Raw genomic sequence first — 22381 nt, forward strand, 5'->3', positions numbered from 1 at the left:
CTCCTAAACAGCCTCTCTGCCACAATGGGGATAAAGACAGTATCCATCACCTTACAAACTGTGAACAATGGATTAGAATGAAGAATGTGTTCACTGTTGCTACTCTTCTAGTCAACAAACTGATTTAAAATATAAAAATGGTGCAAAAGGCAAAATCCCTACATGTTTTAGGAGGTTGGAAATGCATTGATGGTCCAATGCAGCTGTTTTTATATCAATATCAAATAATTTCTGGGTAACAATTAAGTATCTTACTGTGATTGTTTTCAATTAAAATAGTAAAAAAAAAATATTAAAAAATAGCTTCTTAGCAAAACTCTTGCTTGAGAAATTGCTCTTTGCTAAGACTGTCTGGTAGCGGTCTAAGTGGGGAGGGGAAAACTGAAAACTTGTTATTGGCAGAGAGATTAGGAACTCTTTCTTATTGGTCTATTAACTAATTGTCTAATTGTCTTTTAACTAATGTCTCAAGGCAAACCAAAACTCCATCCTACCACAACAGGCTGACATTTCAGGCAGTCTTTTCAAACAGCTCTTACACTAAAGGGGCATTATCATAATTTTCACAATGTTGCAGTATTATTCCAACCTCAGAGTGGAAATATATATAAAACACAGCAAAATCACTTTTTTTTTTTTTTTTTTTTTACTTCACTGGGTCTTTAAACGCGTGAGAACTAATACTTCTGCATTCTGAAGGGTTTCTATAAGGAGAAATGGGGAGAGTAAATATCAAAGCTCAGGGATAACCTCAGCAGTCATATATCAAACCTGACAGATAGTGTAGCTTTTAATGATTGTTTCGTAATCTGCCCAAGAGAGTAGCGACAGGGAGAGCAGAAAACTCTCCTCCTCTGTGATCTCTTCAATTTTCTCACCAAAGACGCCTCACCAGATAAAGGTTAAGACACTGCTCTTTTTCAATGCTGAAAAGACGTCATCCATCTTTGAAGAGGGGTTAGAAAGAAATAATAAAATAACAGTACTTAAAATAATCTTCCTCAATTCCATAATTAATCTCCTCCAGCTTTTCTAACAATTATGATGTTAATTAACCCAAAATTCCCTCCATGGCGGCTGAGACAGAGAGAGCCAAGCATTTAAAAGCGCTCCCCCTGCCCCTCTTCCAGTCGCCCCATCACCCCATCACGGTACAGTCTTTTAGGGGGAGAGAACTCTGAAAGGAGAGGATTTTTAGGGTGGAGGGGTGATGGAGATGAGAGAGAGCATGGGAACATGGATGGGTCTTCAACCCTCATCAGAGAGCGGAGAGAAAATTAACACAGGGTGAGGCTGGGGAAGGAGGAACGGAGGAAATTAACACAGGGTGAGGCTGGGGAAGGAGGAACGGAGGAAATTAACACAGGGTGAGGCTGGGGAAGGAGGAACGGAGGAAATTAACACAGGGTGAGGCTGGGGAAGGAGGAACGGAGAAAATTAAGTCAACAGTGGAAGTGAGAGAAAAATAAAGAAAGAAAACTGGGCTGCTGAATGAATCCAATGGAGAATGTCTCTGTTCCCAGCCAGACTCTGGGCTGGTGCAGGCAGTAGGCCTGTATACTATAGCTGTGGTTCTGTTCTGTACCAGCCCTCTCTCTCAAGACACAACTACTGCAGGACTCAGGAGGACCCACGCACTGAAAATACATCAACCGGCACAACTCTGGTATCAGCTGTCAGGCCTGGAGAAGGCTGGGGAGTCGCTGCGGCTCCCAGCGTTCTGCCGTTTGTTCTCCCAAATTACTCACAGGCCAAGCTCGTTAATCTACACTATAGTATGCTGCTGCAGCAATTATTACTTCACAGAATAACAACACAGAGGAAGCCCGTAAAAAACTACAGAGGAACTTTTCAGTTAACCGCACATCCCAGCAAACCGGGAACATTCTCAGAACATTAGCTAAGATTCCCATTAAATTCTAGTTAATGTTTTATCTAACATTAGGATGATAATATCCTTAGAATGTTTTGATAAAAAAAAAAAAAAAATAGTTTCATGAAATATCCTTAGAATGTTCTCCTAACATTCACTAAATGTTGTGAACAACATCTGTAACAACCACCACAGAATATTCCCCAAAAGTTCTCATTCGGTTTCCAGGTAATGTAATAATCAGTAATGTTACCAGTAATGTTTTCCTATCAAACCAAAATTGGTTCTGTGAAAGTTCGCAGAACATTCGTTAGGTTGTGGAAAATGTTCTCATAACACAAAAACTGTCCAGTCATGCTGATGATTATACAATGTTTGTATAAAACGTTCCCCTCATGTTACAAGAATGTTCCCAGAACACATTTTGTCTGTTCTTTAAAAAGTTTCTCAGAATGTTTCATTAGGTTGTGGGAACAGTGTGGGGACATTACAATAGATATGTTCCCAAAACACAAAGAACTGTCCAGTTGTGAGGATGATTCTTCAATATTTCTTTTAGGGTGCAAAAAACATTCACCTGATGTTACAAGAACATTCCCAGCACATATTGTGTCTGTTCTTTAAAGGCTCCCAGAATGCTTCTTTATGTTGTGGGAACATTGTGGGCCTATGACAAGAGATAGGTTCCCAAAAAACATTCACCTGATGTTACAAGAACATTCCCAGCACATTATGTGTCTGTTCTTTAAAGGCTCCCAGAATGCTTCTTTATGTTGTGGGAACATTGTGGGCCTATGACAAGAGATAGGTTCCCAAAATACATTCACCTGATGTTACAAGAACATTCCCAGCACATATTGTGTCTGTTCTTTAAAGGCTCCCAGAATGCTTCTTTATGTTGTGGGAACATTGTGGGCCTATGACAAGAGATAGGTTCCCCAAAAAATTAAAAACTGTCCAGTTGTGCTGACATTCAGTTAATGCTTGTATCTGGGGGCAAAAAACATTCCTTTGATGTTGCAAGAATGTCGACAGAACCCCCTTTCTGAGTTCTTTAAAGGTTCCCAGAACATTTAATTCAGTTGTGGGAACAGTGTGGATACATTACAAGATACAAGAGATAGGTTTCCAAAACACAAAATATGCTCAGTGGTGATGACATTCATACAATGTTTAAGTTAGGTTGCACAGGACATTCCCTTAATGATATTCACGAAGGTTGCACAAAACATTCCCACAATGTTGCATAATGTTAAATAACTTCCAAATAAGTCAGTTTTTATGGCATTCATAGCATATTGGTTTAACATAAAATAAAATACAGTGTTATTTGTACAACAGCATGTGAAGAGGATGGGGACATTTTAATAACTCAGAAAGTGTTTTATGTCCTGATTGACCATATTAGACTGGAGAAAATACCTCAGTACTACAGCTATCCCTTGGTGGCACAATGGGTTAATGATCTGACTGCAAAGCTGAAGATTGCAGGTTCAATCCCACATACTCTTGGTAAAATAAAAAATACATTAATTTGAGGCTCAGATGTAATCTATTAAGAGAGCATGTCTTCATTTTGTCCAGATTTATGAATCCAGTCAGAAATGCAGAATTCAAATGGACTGTTGAACTTTTAAAAACGCAGACAACATAATTCCTACTTTGAGACCCTTGATATGGTCCCCCCTCTTATTTGTCATGATCTGAAAAGATCCTGTATCAGCACTCATAGTCTTGGATACGTTGTAAATATGGGCCTAGAAGTATGCAGCATATAAAGAGGATGGGGGAAGTGATGGTGAAAAACCCAGTTCCTGTATTTCCCTGTGTTAGTTATGTATAAGAAGGCTAAAAAGGATAAGGAAAGGGGATATCTAGTCATTCTTCCGCATTTAACCCAACCCAGGGTGGAATTCCTGATTACATTTTTAAATTTTATTTAACCTTTATTCAACCAATTGACCATACCGACATTACTATATACTGAAACAAGAACATGTAAGAGAGCTGGAGGCACAGAGGATAAAAGACCTGGCTTGGGAACCAAACTCCACATGTGCAGACTGTCAACATATGAAGTGTAAAAAAATATGGATGTGTGTGTATGATTAAATGCTGTGGCTATACTGTACGTGACTATACTGTACCATATTCAAATGCAAATTGCTATTAAATCTGGTGAAAAACATAATGGGGATGTACTCCAATCTGCATTATTATGCTTTATGGAGCTATACATTCTAATGCTGAGAATGTTGTGGTAATATTAGGTCAATCTTAAATATAACATTTTCTAAATGTTCTTAAAATGTTCTGAGGACCTCCAAGACAAGGTCAAATGTATATTATGTGAACATCATTGGAATAATGTGTTAAACCTAAAACAAATATGCTATGAACGTCATACAAACAGACTCATTTGGAAATTGTGGAACATTGTGGGAATGTTCTGTGCAACCTATGTAAATATCAAAAGAACAACTCCAATAACTTAATTAAATGTTCTGGGAACCTTTAAAGAATTTAGACTAGGTGTTGTGTCAACATTCTTACAACCTTTTAGGAATTTCCTGTGGAACCTAACAAAAACATTACCTAAATGTCAGCCCAACTGGGCAGTTAAATTTTGGGAATCTGTCTATTATCATAGCACATTTTCCACAACCTAATACATTTTCTTATAGGAACAATTAGCGTAAGTGCCTTGCACAGATAGATTTTTCGCCTAGTCGGCTCAGGGATTTGAACCAGCAACCTTTTAATTACTGACCGAACGCCCTTAACCGCTAGGCTACCTGCCACCCAATCAGACATGCAACTGCGGCCTCAACTGCGCAGTCAAGTGTTAAACAATGGAACAGCTGTCGAGAGCGGCGGCAGCTTCAGAAATAGAGCTGTTCATTTCACCGGTCTGTCTCACACCTGTGTGCTGTGCAGGCCGGGGAGAGAGAGGGCGAGGGCTAGGCCAAACAGAAGGCTGTGCAGCCAGAGAGGAAACCCAAAGAAGAGACGGGCACAAAGATAAACACACACACAGGAAATAATGAAGCTGACTCACCGATCATGTGATTGGCGACGTGGATCTGGATCTCTCGCTCTGTCTCGAAGGTCATTTGGCATTTGATGCACTGGTACGTCTTCTTCTGCAATGCAACAGACAGGTAGACAAGAATTTTAGAGAGGTTATCAAATTACTTTTTCATTCACAGCCGGCGCGTGCACACACACACGCGCTCTCCTGATACAAAAATAATGTACTGGTGGGGAGAGGGGGGGTTCTGAGGTTTCTCCTTGCTGTTGCATTGAGCTGAAACAAAGGCACAGGTAAAGATTGAGCGTCCCTGGGATCTCACTGTCAATATCTAGTAGAGCGAACAGGCCGTACAATGCCTCAGCTGGGCTGAGCTGCAGGGACCACTAGGGCCCACTGAATTCACTAGAGCCATGAATTCACACATCTAACTGAGCACGACTTCTTACTGACACGCTACCCACTGGGAACAGACACACTGCTAGAAAATACTGCTAAAATATTAGGGATTTTAAAAAGTGGGAACAACATTTCAGATCGCTCAAAAAGCATTAGGAATGACTGAATAATATGAATTCACTTTGAAGTTTTAATCAATTCACTAGATGTTTCTAAATGCAGGGCCATTTAACTTTTTGTTGAATTGGTAATGTGTTCTATTTATTTTATACCGCAGAGGACAATGTTGGGTATTCACTATGTGATTGATTTATCAGTTACTAAATTAAACCTCAGTAACCTTAACCTTAGAATTTTCACATATTGTATGTAGCTCTTAATATAAATCAGTATGCTGAGCCATAGTGGAGAATATGGTGAGAGTGTTCTTACTTTAGGGACAGGCGAGGCATCCGTCACCTTCTTGGCCCCACTGGTCTCCGGGCTCATCTCGGGGTGGTCCACCTGAACGTGGCTCTCCAGGTCCTCCAGGGTCTCAAACTTCACAGCACACTCTGGGCATCGCAGCCCCGGCGCAACCTTCTCTCCCCCGGCCTCCTGGGGCGTGGTGCCCCCACTGGGAGACTGGCCGTTGGTAGCCCGGCTCATACAGCCAGCACACAGCCCATAGGGCAGCCCGTTCACATCCAGCTTCACCAGCTCCTGCTTGTTCTTGAACTCCTTGAGGCACAGGGCACACTTGTAGTGCTTATGTTGTTGCAGCTGGCCGTTGGGGGAGGAGGAGGCCGATCCACCCCCGCCCCCACTGCCTCCACCGGACGAGAGCTTCTGCATGTGGAAGGTGCCGTGGATCTTGAGCTCCAGGGTGGAGGTGACCGTCTGCATGCACACCACACAGCGGAAGCCCGTCAGAGAGTTCCTCAAGTCTGGGTGCATCTGGCAGTGCTCTATGAAGTCTTCCTCGCTCTGCAGGGGCATCTTACAGATGCGGCAGGTGCCCGTGTCCAGGCTTTTGCTGTGGGTGACCTTGTGTTCGGTGAGTGTGAGCAGGGAGGGGAAGCGCTCTCCACAGATGGGGCACATGTAGTGCTTGGCTGGGCCACGATGGGTCTGGGCATGCTCCCTCAGGCCGTTCTCTGAAAAAAAGGTCCGTGAGCACACGTTGCACTTGTGGTTGCCTTTGATGAAGTCGGCCTTCTTCTTGCGGGTGCCTGCATCGTCGTCCCCGGGCTGGATGTTGTGGTCCCTCAGCCGGTGGTTCTGCAGAAGACTCTCCATGGTGTAGGCCGCCCCACAGATGTCACAGGCGTACATGGGCTCTGAATTGTCCAGCTCTTCCTCGCCTCCGCTGACCTCGTGGCTGTTGGCTACGTCCTGGCTGGCATTCTTCAGCAGCATGCTCTGCAGGTCAGCTTGCTCCGTGGTCACTGTCGATCTTTCGCCTCCTCCCCCACGCTTGGAGCTCTGGGTCACCCCGTTGGGTGTACCATTCTGGCTGCCCCCATTCCCAGTGCCATTGCCCCCGTCGAAGACACAGTGCTTCTCCCTCAGATGCCTCTCGAGCAGCACAATAGCATGGAAGGCCTTGCCACAGAAGCGGCAGTTGAACTTCTTACTGTGGGTGGTGATGTGGCACTGCAGTTCCACCTCTGTGCCGAATGTCTCCCCACAGAATATGCACTTGCGGGCTTTGCCGGCGACCGCAGGGCTGGTGGGGTGTCCCAGGTGGCTGTGCTTGACATGCAGCTGGAGGTCACTCTCCTTCCGGAAGTCCCAGGCGCAGGCCGTGCAGCGGAACATCTTCTTCTCATTGCTGTGCTTGACAGCCAGGTGGACCTGGATGGACACCTTGGAGTCAAACACCTCCTGGCACAGCGTACAGTGGTACAGCACAAAGGTGTGCATGTCCAGCAGGTGCTTCTGCAGGTCGTCTACAGAGGAGAACTGCTTATCACAACTCTCACACACGTACTGTGTGGACGTGGTGGTGTAGTGGACTGTCAGGTGCTGCAGCAGAGACTCCTGGGAGTCGAAGTCCTCTTTGTTGCACTGCGGGCAGGACTGCCTCCTCAGCAGCATCTCCAGGTGGGACTTGAGATGGGCCTGGAAGCTCTCGAAGCTGCTAAAGTGTAGGTCACACTGGTTGCAGGGGTAGTCTCCATTGGACCCTGCCAGGGTAGAGTCCACAGTCAGCCTATGGCGTTTGGGGGAGGAGATTTCCACATCAGACGAGGCAGGGCTAAGGTCAGCCACCTTGGCTTGCCGCTTGTTATTGGCCAGTGGGATGTTCTTGTGGTTCTCCTTGATGTGCTTGGTGAGCTTGAGCAGGGAGCCAAAGATGGGTGAGTTGGTGCAGTATGGACAGGAGTAGACCTCCATGAAGGACTGGGAGGGCTGCAGGATGGGGGACTCCATCTTGGGAACCCCTCCTCCACTGCAGTGGGTTTGCTGGATGTGCTCTGTGAGAGAGGACTCTGTGAGGAAACCCATGGAGCACTGGTTGCAGAAGAAGGCATGGTTGCCCTCCAGGGTGGTGGAGCCTGCAACCATTCCTCCAGGTAGGCAGTGGGACATGCGGATGTGCTCTTGCAGGGTGTTGATGTCTGCAAACATGTCTGGGCAGTAGTTGCAGTGGAAGGCCGACACGTTGGTGAACTGGAGCAGGGGGAAGGCCGCTGCAGCGCCCCCGCTGCTTCGGTGGGCTTTGCGGACGTGCTCGTTGAGGTTGTAGAGTGTGGGCAGGGTGTCCAGACACAGCTGGCAGGTGTGGTTCTGCTGGGGCTTGTCTGCATGGATTGTCTTCAGATGGATCTCCAGCACGGCCAGGCTGTTGAAGTCTCTCTTGGAGCAGTAGGGGCAGCTGTAGGTCACCTTGGCCATCCAGTGACCCCCATCGTCGTGGTCAGAGTTGGGGGCCAGCTTGCGGCGGCTCTGAGTGGGCTTCAGGGTGGAGTCAGGGGTGGAACCCCTCTCCAGAGAGGCACTGGAGTCTGGGGTGGCGCTGCTCATGGATGCCACGCTGCCCAGCACTGGGTCAGGGCTGGCACTGTGGTTACTGGAGTCGGGCTGCCGGTGGCTGTCCAGGTGGCAATAGACGTCCTCGACAGAGGGGAACTGCTCCGAGCACACAGGGCACTTGTGTTTACGGTTGGCGTGGGATCTTTCGATGTGGGAGAGCAGCGGGCCCTCATCGCTGAAGATCTCAGGGCAGTGGATGCACTGCAGGTCAACGCGATCAGACAGCTGGGGGTGGCGGGTCACTACGTGCTTCTCCAGCTCGTCTGTCTGGCTGAATGTCTCCTCACAGTAGTCACACATGTATGGGTCCTGGTCCATCTCCCCTCCACTGCCTGCATTGCTGCCACGCTTCCCCCCTTCCTTTTCAGCACGCAGGGCAAGGTGCTCCTTGTTCTTCCTGTGAGCCTGCATGTGACTCTGTAGAGACGATGTGGAGGAGAAGCCTCTCTTGCACACGCTGCACTTAAAGGGCTTGCTGGAGCTGTGGGTCTTCAGGTGGATCTTGAGATGGTCGCTGCGGGAGAAAGCCGCCTCACACTCCTGGCAGCTGTACTTCTTGTCTCCGGTGTGGAGCTTGACGTGGCGGTCGCGGCTGCGCTTGTGCTTGAACAGGCGGCTGCAGAAGGTGCACTTGAAGGGCAGCTTGTCGCTGTGGATCTGCTCGTGGCGCTTCAGGTAGCTGAGGCGACTGAAGGACTTGTCGCAGAACTGGCAGGGGTAGGGCAGCCCCGCGCCCCCTTCTTCCTCCCCTGTGCCCATGCCCAGATCACAGCAGCCATCCCCCAGCATCTGTGACGGCGATGCCACGTCTTTGCTGGAGGGAGAGGACGCTACCCAGGAGAGCCCAGGGTCATCATCACCATCTGCAATGCAAAACACAGACAGAATTCAAATGTTAGAGAGGACAAGAAAAACAAATCTAAATAGAATTAAAGACATGTATTCCCACAGGGTTGAAGAAATAAGGACAAAGTGTATTTTCTCTCTCTTTATAATCCCTTAGAAAACACCCCTCACTCCCCCCTAGAATTACATCTGCCTCATCATATTTTCATTATAGGGACCAGATTGAAATTCCAAAAACCTATTAGAAGACACTCAAATAATGAGGATATTCTTATATGACAACGTGAATGAAATAAAACATGGGATTACGCATGCTTTTCTCCAGTTTAGTTCAGACAAAAGTCTATTAGTGCATACATAATATAAATACACACAAAGCAAATCATATATTCATTCTGCCCTGCTTTGTGCATTCTGAGGGGGCCTGACAGCCCACACGTCATCCATTTAGCATCTAAACTAGAGTGGAGAAGAAGAGAGGAGAGGAGAAATCCTCATGACTTATTGAGTAGGAATGCTGCGAGCCTGGATCCCACGGTGGCTCAGACAAACCCAGAATTCTCCAGCTCAGCCTGTTTGTTTGCTTTATTTGACTGCATTTTACACTTTGCTCTAAATGGATGAATAGAGAAGCCTCTGGTATTCCTCATCACACACAACCAAATGTTTACAATAAGTACACAGCCTCCCCCTTTCCACTATCCACACATATTACATCTTATAAAACCCTCCTTTATAAACGAGTCTGTAGCTGGATGGCAGGTGACTCAATCTCATTTGTATTTTGGCATGACCACTCTCAAATAAATGACTGTCTTCTCAATGTAATGATGTAACAAAACAAAAGGCATAACGTTGCTGCAAAGAATATTTAAATATTGACAACAACAAAAGATTCTGAGAGAGAATAGCCTAACCTTGAAAGCACTTGGTATAGACTTCTCCCTGTAAGCAACTGTGAGAATGTCCCCCTCCCACCACCCCTCCTACAGTATCTGTTATACAAAGGTGTGCACAGCATATTTGGTGGAAAATAAATTCATGTGATGAATCGATGCACTTGAAAATGTAGGTGGTGTGCGGAGCAAATAAAACTCCACAGGGGTTTGCGGGTAAGATTTTTATAAAAACATGAATTATGAATTTAGCTTGGAGCAAGGAAAGAATACTCCGCTGTAAAAGACTATAAAATAGAGATATCACATGGACCATCAAGGCAACAGGAGAGAGATGCCATCCAGCAGCCAATATCAGGAGAGAAGAATATTACATGATTAGATAATTACAAATTAAGAAATGAGCATGAACGAGAAGAAAGAGAAAGGACAGAGATAGTGAATCAAAATATTTTAAGAGGATTTGTTCAGGAGACACTAACAATTACTGAAATTGGTTTATTTCTTTCCTACATCCCATACCAGGAGCACACTGCTTTGTTGAGTACCTACATCTAAACACAAATGTTATTTTTGAGCCCAGAAGTGTAGTAACTGGAATTGCTTGAATAGAGATCCAAGTACCGCCGCCTGCATTGTGTGTGTGATGTATTTATATGTGTGTGTGATGTATTTATATGTGCGTGTGATGTATTTATATGTGTGTGTGATGTATTTATATGTGCGTGTGATGTATTTATATGTGCGTGTGATGTATTTATATGTGCGTGTGATGTATTTATATGTGCGTGTGATGTATTTATATGCGCGTGTGATGTATTTATATGCGCGTGTGATGTATTTATATGTGCGTGTGATGTATTTATATGTGCGTGTGATGTATTTATATGTGTGTGTCGGAGTGAACAACTCTTTTTCTTCGATTACAGTTAAGGCCTGTACACCGCTGTCTCCACAGCTGGTGTGTCTGGACAAGCCCCTCCCTACTGTAGTCATTCCCCCCAGTCCTTCTCTAATGTCTTTGTGTCCGTGTCAGAATAAGAGTCATCTTGTCACAAGTTAAACCCTGGCAACACAGGAGAGAGAGAAGCCCTCGGCGGCCCCAAGAAAGTGAGGGGAAGAAAAGCCCAAAGGGCCTTAACTGAGGTGAATTCTTTGGCTACACAATGAAAGTGTGGCCCCTGACAGGCTGGTCTCTGATGTGAGCCGAGCGGAGGTGAGAGAGCAGAGGGGAGAGCTGCTCACGACTGACAGGTACGCCGTCCTGCTGAGCCCCAGCCATGTACTGCCCCACAGCACACCACATACAAAGGAACACTTGCTTGAGCATGAAGAAGAAGTAGAAGGAAAAAAAAGATAACTAAGAAGTAGGGGAGGAGGAGGGAGAAAGAATGGTGAGGGAAGTTAAAAATCCTGGCACATTTGGTCATTCAGGCAAATTATAAATCTATTAATTTAATAGATTTAATCCCTCTGACTGAGACAGAATGTGAGAAATCACTTTTGAGAAAGAAGGAGATTATAGTCATTAAATAGCCTTAATCCTCAGAAGTGTGGCTGTCGGAAAATGGAAGATCACATGGCTTTTAGAGGGCTTTTGTCATCCGTCCGCCGGGGGACTTGGCAAGAGCACTAAACAGGGTAAGAAACGTCTATGAAAAGTTAAATTAGAAAAGAAAGCAAAAAGAAAGGGGGAAAGGCGAGGGGGAAGCCGAGAGAAAAGCGAGAAAAGACTGGAATGGGCACGCAAACACACGCTGCTCCCATGTCTCCTCGCTCCAGCGTTCCCGAGGCAGCCCTGACAGTTTCTCCATCTTTATCTCACTCTCCATGTCCGTTCCCCACTCCGTCCACCACGTCTTTCATGTTGTGACTCATTACTGAATTAACCGGCTGCATTCATGGCTGCCCCTGGCGCTGGCCTTCACCTCTGCTGGCCTGGCCCATGTGGAAGAGTGGGGCCTGGCAGGGAGGAGGGAAGGGCCTGGCAGATGGAGACACTCTTAGAGGAAGAGCGGCCATCCCACCTCCAACTAGGGCCCAGTAATTGAAACCGGCCGAGGAAAACACATGGCCAAAGAAAAGGCCCAAACTCAGCTCTACCCGAGCCTGAGCAGAGTGGTGGTGGATGGAGCATGGATGGCCACTTTGGTGTGAGGTTCAAGAGGAGGCCCCATGCCGCACCACCCCCCACCACCATGCTCCATCCAGGCTGGGCCGGCCCGATGACGCCTGTCCCCCTCTAATAGGCTGGCCAGCCAGCCGGCATGCAGAGGCCAGAGGGTGGAGGAAATGTGGTAATGAAGACGCGCCCAGCCTGGCGTCCCCAGTCTCTCGCCCGCATCAGACACGAGGACAGAGTTCGGTCTCCCCATGCCAACCCCGAGTGCCTGCTTTTGTGGTTTCTCCTCTGAAGTAGAGTAGAAACACAGCCTCAGATAGTAGCCAGGTTGTTCATTAGAGCAGGACACCTCCAGGAGGCAAGTACTGATGATGACATAAGCTCCCTCTGCTTCCACATGATGTCTACAACACTGGCAGACAGACTGACTGACTAATTCCTTCCTTCATGTCCATCAATGGTTACAACTAGCTTTCAAGACACCAAAACAATGTGATCATTAATAATCTGTTCTATTAACTGTAATGTCACTAAACCTGTTCCATATGCATATGGAGATAATCTGCAGTGTCAATGTGCTCCCTCGGGTGGAAAACAAGAGCAAACAGCCAGCTTGACTGGGCTGACATCATCTCTCTGTTAAGACTTGATTAGAAGCAGGGGTCTGTTTCTAGGAGTTTAGAGAAAACAGCAGTCTGGAACTCATGCCTTGGAGAACTGTGGTGTCTCTATTATATGCACTTTACATCTTGTCAACAACACACAATATGGTTTGGACCAGGACAAAAACAAAGGGGGTAACCATTATCTATACCATTATCTATATCAATCGTAACGAAGAGTAAAACTGAAGGCTCTTGGTTGCTGTAGCCCTCCAGGAGATCAGAGAGTGAGACCACATGAGTCAGGGAACAAAACTGGATTATGCTGGTCCAGCTAAGTAGTGAGCAACTTCTAGAACAGTTTACAGCAGGGATAATCAACTATATAGATTAGGCAGCGGGTAGATTTTTTCTTGAGTGGATGGTCTGAATTACAAATAATTTGTAGACTGCTAATTGACCTCAAGAATCCCAAACAGATATAATATTTGACTAAAACATAATCATTTCAAACCTTGCTTACATTTGTATACGATCACTTACACTGAGTGTACAAAACATTAAGAACACATTCCTAATATTGAGTTGCCCCCCCCATGCCCTTAGAACAGCCTGAACTCTTCGTTGGTGCATAGACTCTACAAGGTGTCGAAAGCATTCCACAGGGTTGCTGGCACATGTTGACCCCAATGCTTCCCACAGTTGTGTCAAGTTGGCTGGATGTGCTTTGGGTGGTGGACCATTCTTGATACACACGGGAAACTGTTGAGCATCAAAATCCCAGCAGCGTTGCAGTTCTTGACACAAACTGGTGCGCCTCAACTACTACCATACCTCGTTCAAAGGCACTTCAATCTTTTGTCTTGCCCATTCACCCTCTGAATGGCACACATACACAATCCATGTCTCAAAGCTTAAAAATTCTTCCTTAACCTGTAACGTCCCCTTCATTAACATTGATGAAATGTAGATTAACTTCTTATGGCTTGGGGGCATTATTGAGTAGCTTGGATGAATAAAGTGCCCAGAATAAACTGCCTGCTACTCAGGCCCAGAAGCTAAGATATGCATATTATTAGTAGATTTGGATAGAAAACATTCTGAAGTTCTCACCCCCAAAACCAATTCTTCCTTTGGCCGCCTCTCCTTCCAGTTCTCTGCTGCCAATGACTGGAACGAACTACAAAAATCTCTGAAACTGGAAACACTTATCTCCCTCACTAGCTTTAACCACCAGCTGTCAGAGCAGCCCATAGATTACTGCACCTGTACATAGCCCATCTATAATTTAGCCCAAACAACTACCTCTTTACCTACTGTATTTATTTATTTATTTATTTTGCTCCTTTGCACCCCATTATTTCTATCTCTACTATCTCTACTTTTTTTATTTTTTTTTATACTTGCTATATTGTATTTACTTCGCCAGCATGGCCTTTTTATATTTTTATTTATTTATATATATATTTTGTTTGCCTTCACCTCCCTTATCTCACCTCACTTACTCATATTGTATATAGACTTATTTTTCACTGTATTATTGACTGTATGTTTGTTTTACTCCATGTGTAACTATGTGTTGTTGTATGTGTCGAACTGCTTTGCTTTATCTTGGCCAGGTCGCAATTGCAAATGAGAACGTGTTCTCAATTTGCCTACCTGGTTAAATAAAGGTTAAATAAATAAATAAATAAAAAAGTTTCTAAAACTTTTTGAATGATGTCTGTGAGTATAACAGAACTCATATGGCAGGCAAAAACCTGAGAAAAAATTCAACCAGGAAGTGGGATATCTGAGGTTTGTTAGGTTTTCAAGTCTTTGTGTCACGCCCTGACCTTAGTTATCTATGTTTTCTGTATTATTTTGGTCAGGTCAGGGTGTGACGAGGGTGGGTATGTGTGTTTTGTCTTGTCTAGGGTTTTTGGAAGTCTAGGTTTGTAGGTCTATGGTGGCCTGAATTGGTTCCCAATCAGAGGCAGCTGTTTATCGTTGTCTCTGATTGAGGATCATATTTAGGTTGCCATTTACCATTTTGGTTTTGTGGGTTCTTGTCTATGTGTAGTTGCCTGTCAGCACTCGTTCTATATAGCTTCACGTTCATTTTGTTATTTTGTTAGTTTGTTTAGTGTTCTTCGTTTAATAAAGAAGAATGTATTCATATCACGCTGCGCCTTGGTCTCATCACTAGACGAACATGACACTTTGCCTATCCAAGATACAGTGTACATTTGGTCCGATTGCACTTCCTAAGGCTTCCTTCCACTAGATGTCAACAGTCTTTAGAACCTTGTTTCAGGCTTCTACTGTGAAGTTGGAGCGAATAAGAGCTGTTTGACTAAGAGGTCTGGCAGAATGCCATGAGCTCAGTCACGCGTGCGGTCGTGAGAGCGAGCTGCGTTCTTTTTCATTTCTAAAGACAAAGGAATTGTCCGGTTGGAATATTATTAAAGATTTATGATAAAAACATCCCAAAGATTGATTCTATACATCGTTTGACATGTTTCTACGAACTGTAATGGAACTTTTGGACTTTTCGTCTGGACTCAGTGCCTGCGCCTCGTGAATTTGGATTTGTGAACCAAACGTGCGAACAAAAAGTAGGTATTTGAACATAAATTATGGACTTTATCGAACAAAACAAACATGTATTGTGGAACTGGGATTCCTGGGAGTGCATTCCGATGAAGATCATCAAAGGTAAGTGAATATTTATAATGCTATTTCTGACTTCTGTTGACTCCACAACATGGCGGGTATCTGTATGGCTTGTTTTTGTGCCTGAGCGCTGTACTCAGATTATTGCATGGTGTGCTTTTTCCGGAAAGCTTTTTTGAAATCTGACACAGCGGTTGCATTAACTTCTTGAGAATACAGGGGGTGCTGTTTCGCATTAGCATAATTGCCTCTACAGATTAAACTGCCTCTTATTCAATTATTGCTGTTACTATATGCATATAACCATATACCATTGGATAGAAAACAAGCTATGGTTTCTAAAACCGTTCCAATTTTGTCTCTGAGTGAAACACAGGTCATTTCACAGCACTTTCCCTGAGCCAGAAGAAGATTGCAAGATGTGTATGCTCGCTTCAACGCTCTGCCTATATATGGTCACGCCACCTATGACCCGAAACACACTTCCTTCTTCTTCCTCTGGGTGTCAGGAAGACGTCAGAGGAGAAATTTTTTGTTTATCTTGTACTGACGTGAAATAAGACCTATTTCTTTAGCGTGACCGACAACTTCCAGTTTTCTGAGATGCGCGTTTTAGAGAAGCCATTGTCTTTTGTTATGCTGACGTTACGGATGAAAACTATCTCCGTCTCGAAGTTTGTTTGATACATGTGACCATATCACCGTAATGTATGTTTTTTCAATATAGTTTAATCAGATTATTAGAATTTTTTCGGGAGTTTTGCCGTGTTCCGTTCTTTGAGTTTTTTAACTTTGGACAGGGACCGTGCCAGTCGACCAGTACCCAGGCTAAATGAAGAGGGGAAGTTGCCATTGTGAATGGATTGAACGACTCATCAGGACTAAGGACACCTTGATCAACATTCTGATGAAAGACCAGCAATAGTAAGACCCAATTTACGATGTTATTTCATATATCTGTCGTGCATGTGAACTGGTCGGGCGCGTCCAGCTGGTTCTGGCTGGCCTGGTTATGCTAATTTAGCGCTACATTTTGTTTTCGCTATAAAACATTTAAAAAATCTGAAATATTGTTTGGATTCACCAGATGTTGGGCTTTCAATGTCTGTACGCTGTGTATTTTTTCTGAAATGTTTTAAGACAAGTAATTAGTTATATAACGTTGGTCTCTGTAATTGTTCTAGCTGCATCAGCACTATATCAGATTGCAGCTGCAATGTAGAACTGTGATTTATACCTGAAAAATGCACATAAAAAAAAAAAAAACTATGCTATACCATAAATATGTTATCAGACTGTCATCTTATGAATTTGTTTGTTGGTTTGTGGCTATCAATATCTTAGTTTAGCCGAATTGGTGATAGCACCTGATGGAGTAAGAAACTGTTGGAGTAAGAAAATGGTGTCTTTTGCTAACGTGTTTAGCTAATAGATTTACATATTTTGTCTTCCCTGTAAAACATTTAAAAAATCTGAAATGGTGGTTTTATTCACAAGATCTGTGTCTTTCATTGGGTGTCTTGGACTTGTGATTTAATGATATTTAGATGCTACTATTTAATTGTGACGCTATGCTAGCGATGCTAATCAGTGTGGGGGAGGTGGGGGGTGCTCCCGGATCCGGGTTAGGTACTCTGTAGAGGTTAAGGAGAAGTATATATTTCATTCCATGTATAACACTTGTATTTTCATCAACATTTATGATGAGTATTTCTGTAAATTGATGTGGCTCTCTGCAAAATCACCGAATGTTTTGGAAGCAAAACATTACTGAACATAACGCGCCAATGTAAACTGAGATTTTTGGATATAAATATGAACTTTATCGAACAAAACATACATGTATTGTGTAACATGAAGTCCTATGCGTGTCATCTGATGAAGATCATCAAAGGTTAGTGATTCATTTTATTTCTATTTCTGCTTTTTGTGACTCCTCTCTTTGGCTGGAAAAATGGCTGTGTTTTTCTGTGACTTGGCGCTGACCTAACATAATCGCATGGTATGCTTTCGTCGTGAAAGCCTTTTTGAAATCGGACACTGTGGTGAGATTAACAACAAGTTTATCTTTAAAATGGTGTATAATACTTCTATGTTTGAGGAATTTTAATTATGAGATTTCTGTTGTTTGAATTTTGCGCCCTGCACTTTCACTGGATGTTGTCAAATCGATCCCGTTACCGGGATTTCAGCCGTAAGAAGTTAAACGAGTGACATCGATAAAGGATCATAGCCTTCACCTGGATTCACCTGGTCAGTCTGTCAAGTGTTTTCTACACCCAGTGTATATCTCCCTCTTAGGCATGGCAATACATTGAAACAGATTTCCAAATTCAAATCACTTGGAGCTGATTTGCTGGTTAATTATGTCAAAAAACAAAACAGAAACAAACGCAGGACACCTTGGTTGACAGTATATGTGTGTGTTCATTATACATGTTCACCTCATCACATTCTCCTGCCCTCCACTCACACCCCTCCTTCTCTCTAACTAACATTTCCACCTTTCAGTCTGGCTCCCTGCCCAAACTTCCACCTTTCCCACCAAACCCCCTGCCTGGCTTCCAACCCCATCCCCTTGGCCCCCTTCCCATGGCCCCAGGCAGCAGAGATGCACCGTAGGGGGCAGAAAAACAACTTCCACCCAGGTCTCTGACATGGCAGCGCAGCACGCAGGCCTGACAAGCCTGGAGCAACGGACAGACCGACAGGGGGAATAGAGCTTTCAAGAGGAGAACCTCTCTCCACTTTTCAGCTCCCTGTTCCCTCTGTCCTTTCTTCTCACCTCTCCTCCTCTCCACTCTTCCTCACTCTCAGTAGCAATCCATCCTTTCCTTTTACTAATTATCGCCTCTTTCTGGGTGTAAAATTCTCAACCTAAACCCTGTGTTATACTATGTTATAACTAATTTCTTACTCCTCAGTGAGCAGTCATCACAAGACAATGATTTCTGAGAGGAGACTCAGGGGTTCTGGAGCCATTTTGTGTTGTTGGTGACCATCAAGATGAGTGCTGTGTTAAAACTTGTTTACTCTCTAAATAAAACACACACACACACACACTTAACTCCCTGGTCTGTCTCTAGATGTCTCCAGTCAACTGCTGTCCACATGGGAGCCAGTCTGTCAGGGACCTGAGTACTGGAGGACACACAGACACAGGGTGGGTGATGTCAGAGTGGAGGCAGTCTGTCAGGGACCTGAGTCCTGGAGGACACACTCACACGCTGCCCAAAGCTCATACGGAGCATTTGGCGCCCAAAAGTGCCCAAGCAGCCGGCCACATTCCCAGGGCAGAAGGTGAGGGGCAGGGGGCGTCGGGGTGAGGGGGGCATGGGGCGGCAACAGCTGACAGGTCTCTCCTCTCCCCTCCGTTCCAGAGACATCCAGGTGACAGGAGGGGAACTGGGACAAACATGGGAGGTTGACCACTATATGAGACATTGGGTCCTATAAAGACAAGTTGGAGCCACAGATCTTTCTCCATCGTCCCTTGCATGTAGGGGGATATCTACACAACTAGAGGAAACAAGAACACAACCTCAAATAGTGATGCAAGAATGTATTGTGAATGTAAATAAGAAAGAAAAAGAAAGAAAGAAAAAGAAAGAAAGATAGAACGAAAGAAGAGGAGAGATGGCGTGCAGCAGAGAGGGACCATGGCTGGATAAGATGTGTTTGACTCCAGTCTACCTCAGTCTGTGAGAGCTGCAGGAGCCAGCACTGTTAAACAGCTGCACATTAATTACATGTGAAGTGTACCAAAACAAGCCTTACTACAGAGGCCATGTGGAGGAAGACGTCTGGCATCTGCTTCCTCTTTCTCCCGCTTTTCCTCTACTCTATCATGCACTCTATACCTCTACTCTCTCTACTCCCTCTCCCCGTGTCCCTCTCTCTCGCTCTCTCTCCCTTGCCTGTGTCACTGAGTGCCGTCTCTTTCCCTGGGCTTTAGGCAGATCCCACTGAAGCGTTTTCTCCATCCTTCAGCCCTCAACCTATCCCCTTGGATCAAACACATCCATTCTCTCACAGCTCGCCAGGTCCTCTCGGTGCACGTACCCCTCTTCCCTCTCTCCTAACTATACTCCAGAGCTTTTCAATAGGTTGTAACCCAGGTCTTATGGTGTTGCTCTGTTCTTTAGGGTTGGGAGTCGGTCAAGTACAGTGTGTTGGTCTCTGTGCTGTGACTAAGGTTTATGCTTTTTCAACATTTTCTAGCTTAGAGCTCTGCTGTCCTCTTCTTTCACCATCATTCAACGGAGCTCAATCAACTAAACATCATTGTTAAAAATAGCTGGCATCGCCGGCGGCAGGTTCAGAATAGGAGGAGTTTAGTGGAGGGGTTAGTGTGTGTAATCAGAAAGAGGGGCCTTGGGATAGAGGAGTTACCAGGAGACATTACTTATGTAATGTCACTCCTACTATCTATCTACAGTATGACAGTCATGTCCACTCCGTCATCTAATGAGAGACATATGGCCCCTTAGTAAACACTAATGGAATATGCTACAAACAACCCTTTGCAGACAGTCCAGGCCTGGCAAAAACAAAAAAAACTAAATCTGCTTCAGAAAAAGAGCTAACCCAACAACTAGCGACAAGGCCACCAACAGTCTGTCTGGTAGAATACAGGTCAGTGGCCACAACCATGCACCCATATATCCACTGAATGAAATGGGGAAATTCTGGGAAATATTACACTATTTTATATTGGCTGTCGAATGACAGACTTGTAAACAAAATGTCCTCATGTTTGTGGGAGTTTACAAGCAGGCTACACTCCTCTGTACCTCCACCAGTGGAGCCGAGCTAGTTGTCATTCTGCCAGTTTTTCTGTTCCTCTGAGGTTACCTCATGTTTGTAGCCCCCCAAACCCCAACCTTGTGTAGTACGGTATGTAAATAAGTCCTGCAGGCAGCTGGAGCTGAGCAGAAGCAGTAAACTGAGTTCTGTGGTTTCAGATTGGGGGACGGAGGCAGAGAGGCAGGCAGCTGCCTGGGTTGAGCTGAGAAATGGGGTTTAGGGCTGATGCTCCTGGGAGGCGCGGGCCCAGGGGCCCCCCGGCACAGGCAGAGAGAGGCGGGTACCTCCTGCCCACTGCAACACCATGGGAGCCCCCGGCACCCCTGGGGAGGTGCGGCACTGAGAGGAACACCTGCACCTGCCATTAGTGACACACTGAGGGAGTAGAGCGCAGACGGTGAGCGGGACCCACGCACACACTGGTAGATACACACACACAGACGCACGGACACACACAGGCACCTACTGTACACACAGCGAGATACAAACACAGGCACACACAGAGACACACACACAGCGAGCGATAGAGAGAGGGAGGGAGCAGGTGAAGGAGACACCTGGATGGCCCTGGTACTGTCACTGTGCACGGTGAACAAGGACAGGATAATCACCATTGTATTAATCTCTCTCTCCCCAGGGTGACACCAGTGCACCCAGCTGGGGTTCAAGGACAGAGCGAGAGCTTCACTTTAACACTGTCATTACACCACCTCTACCTGTCACACAGACAGAGAGGACAGAGAGAGAAGGAGTGCCACCTCAACACTGTCATTACACCACCTCAACCTGTCACACAGACAGAGAGGACAGAGAGAGAAGGAGCGCCACCTCAACACTGTCATTACACCACCTCAACCTGTCACACAGACAGAGAGGACAGAGAGAGAAGGAGCGCCACCTCAACACTGTCATTACACCACCTCAACCTGTCACACAGACAGAGAGGACAGAGAGAGAGAGCTCCACCTCAACACTGTTATTACACCACCTCTACCTGTCACACAGACAGAGAGGACAGAGAGAGAGAGCTCCACCTCAACACTGTTATTACACCACCTCTACCTGTCACACAGACAGAGAGGACAGAGAGAGAGAGCTCCACCTCAACACTGTTATTACACCACCTCAACCTGTCACACAGACAGAGAGGACAGAGAGAGAGAGCTCCACCTCAACACTGTTATTACACCACCTCTACCTGTCACACAGACAGAGAGGACAGAGAGAGAAGGAGCGCCACCTCAACACTGTTATTACACCACCTCTACCTGTCACACAGACAGAGAGGACAGAGAGAGAAGGAGCGCCACCTCCACACTGTTATTACACCACCTCAACCTGTCACACAGACAGAGAGGACAAAGGGGGGGAAGATGTTGAGGAATAGAGAAATAGATTGTATAGAGAGATGTAGAACTGTGCAACACAATCATTTCCTTACACAAATATTGAGATGTTGCTGTAATTTCTGCCTTTATCAGAGTATCTCCTCTCCTGGAGGGTAGTGGGACAGCTGATTGGAGTAGAGCCATGTCCAGGAGCTGTGTCTTCCACCCACCCACCCACCCCCCCACACACCCACACCCACCCACCCCCACACACCCCCCCACCCCCCCACACACCCACCCACACCCACCCACCCACCCACCCACCCCCCCCCACACACACACACACACACACACACACACACACACACACACACACACACACACACACACACACACACACACACACACACACACACACACACACACACACACACACTTTGCACATATCAGAAAATAAGCCCAGTCACCTTTTTATTTTATTTATTTATTTATTTTACCGTTATTTTACCAGGTAAGTTGACTGAGAACACGTTCTCATTTGCAGCAACGACCTGGGGAATAGTTACAGGGGAGAGGAGGGGGATGAATGAGCCAATTGTAAACTGGGGATTATTAGGTGACCATGATGGTTTGAGGGCCAGGACCTGTCAAAATACACTTGCAATAGTCTCATTTCCCATCCAATGGAACTGGTACACCACCTCAATTCAACTGCAATTATGGTTTAGAGATGTGTACTGAATATGCCAAGGTAGAACTGCCTAGTAGTAGCTAACAATACTGGTGTTATTGAGCTGCCTATGGA

The 22381-nt window shown here is 45.4% G+C and overlaps 1 protein-coding gene across 3 annotated transcripts in view; it reads right to left on the reverse strand.

Moving 5' to 3' along the window:
- The window catches only part of LOC129867596 (zinc finger protein 423), a 152416-nt gene that overhangs the window by 68299 nt on the left and 61736 nt on the right, over window positions 1–22381 (reverse strand). For all 3 annotated transcript variants that reach the window (XM_055941103.1, XM_055941101.1, XM_055941102.1), the window contains 2 exons: window positions 5736–9184; window positions 4932–5016 (listed from right to left, as the gene is read on the reverse strand). In XM_055941103.1, the coding sequence (XP_055797078.1) occupies window positions 4932–5016; window positions 5736–9184 (3534 nt within the window). The remainder of the gene's footprint in view (window positions 1–4931; window positions 5017–5735; window positions 9185–22381) is intronic.

The sequence above is a fragment of the Salvelinus fontinalis genome, chromosome 12, assembly GCF_029448725.1.
Source record: "Salvelinus fontinalis isolate EN_2023a chromosome 12, ASM2944872v1, whole genome shotgun sequence".
Taxonomy (NCBI): domain Eukaryota; kingdom Metazoa; phylum Chordata; class Actinopteri; order Salmoniformes; family Salmonidae; genus Salvelinus; species Salvelinus fontinalis.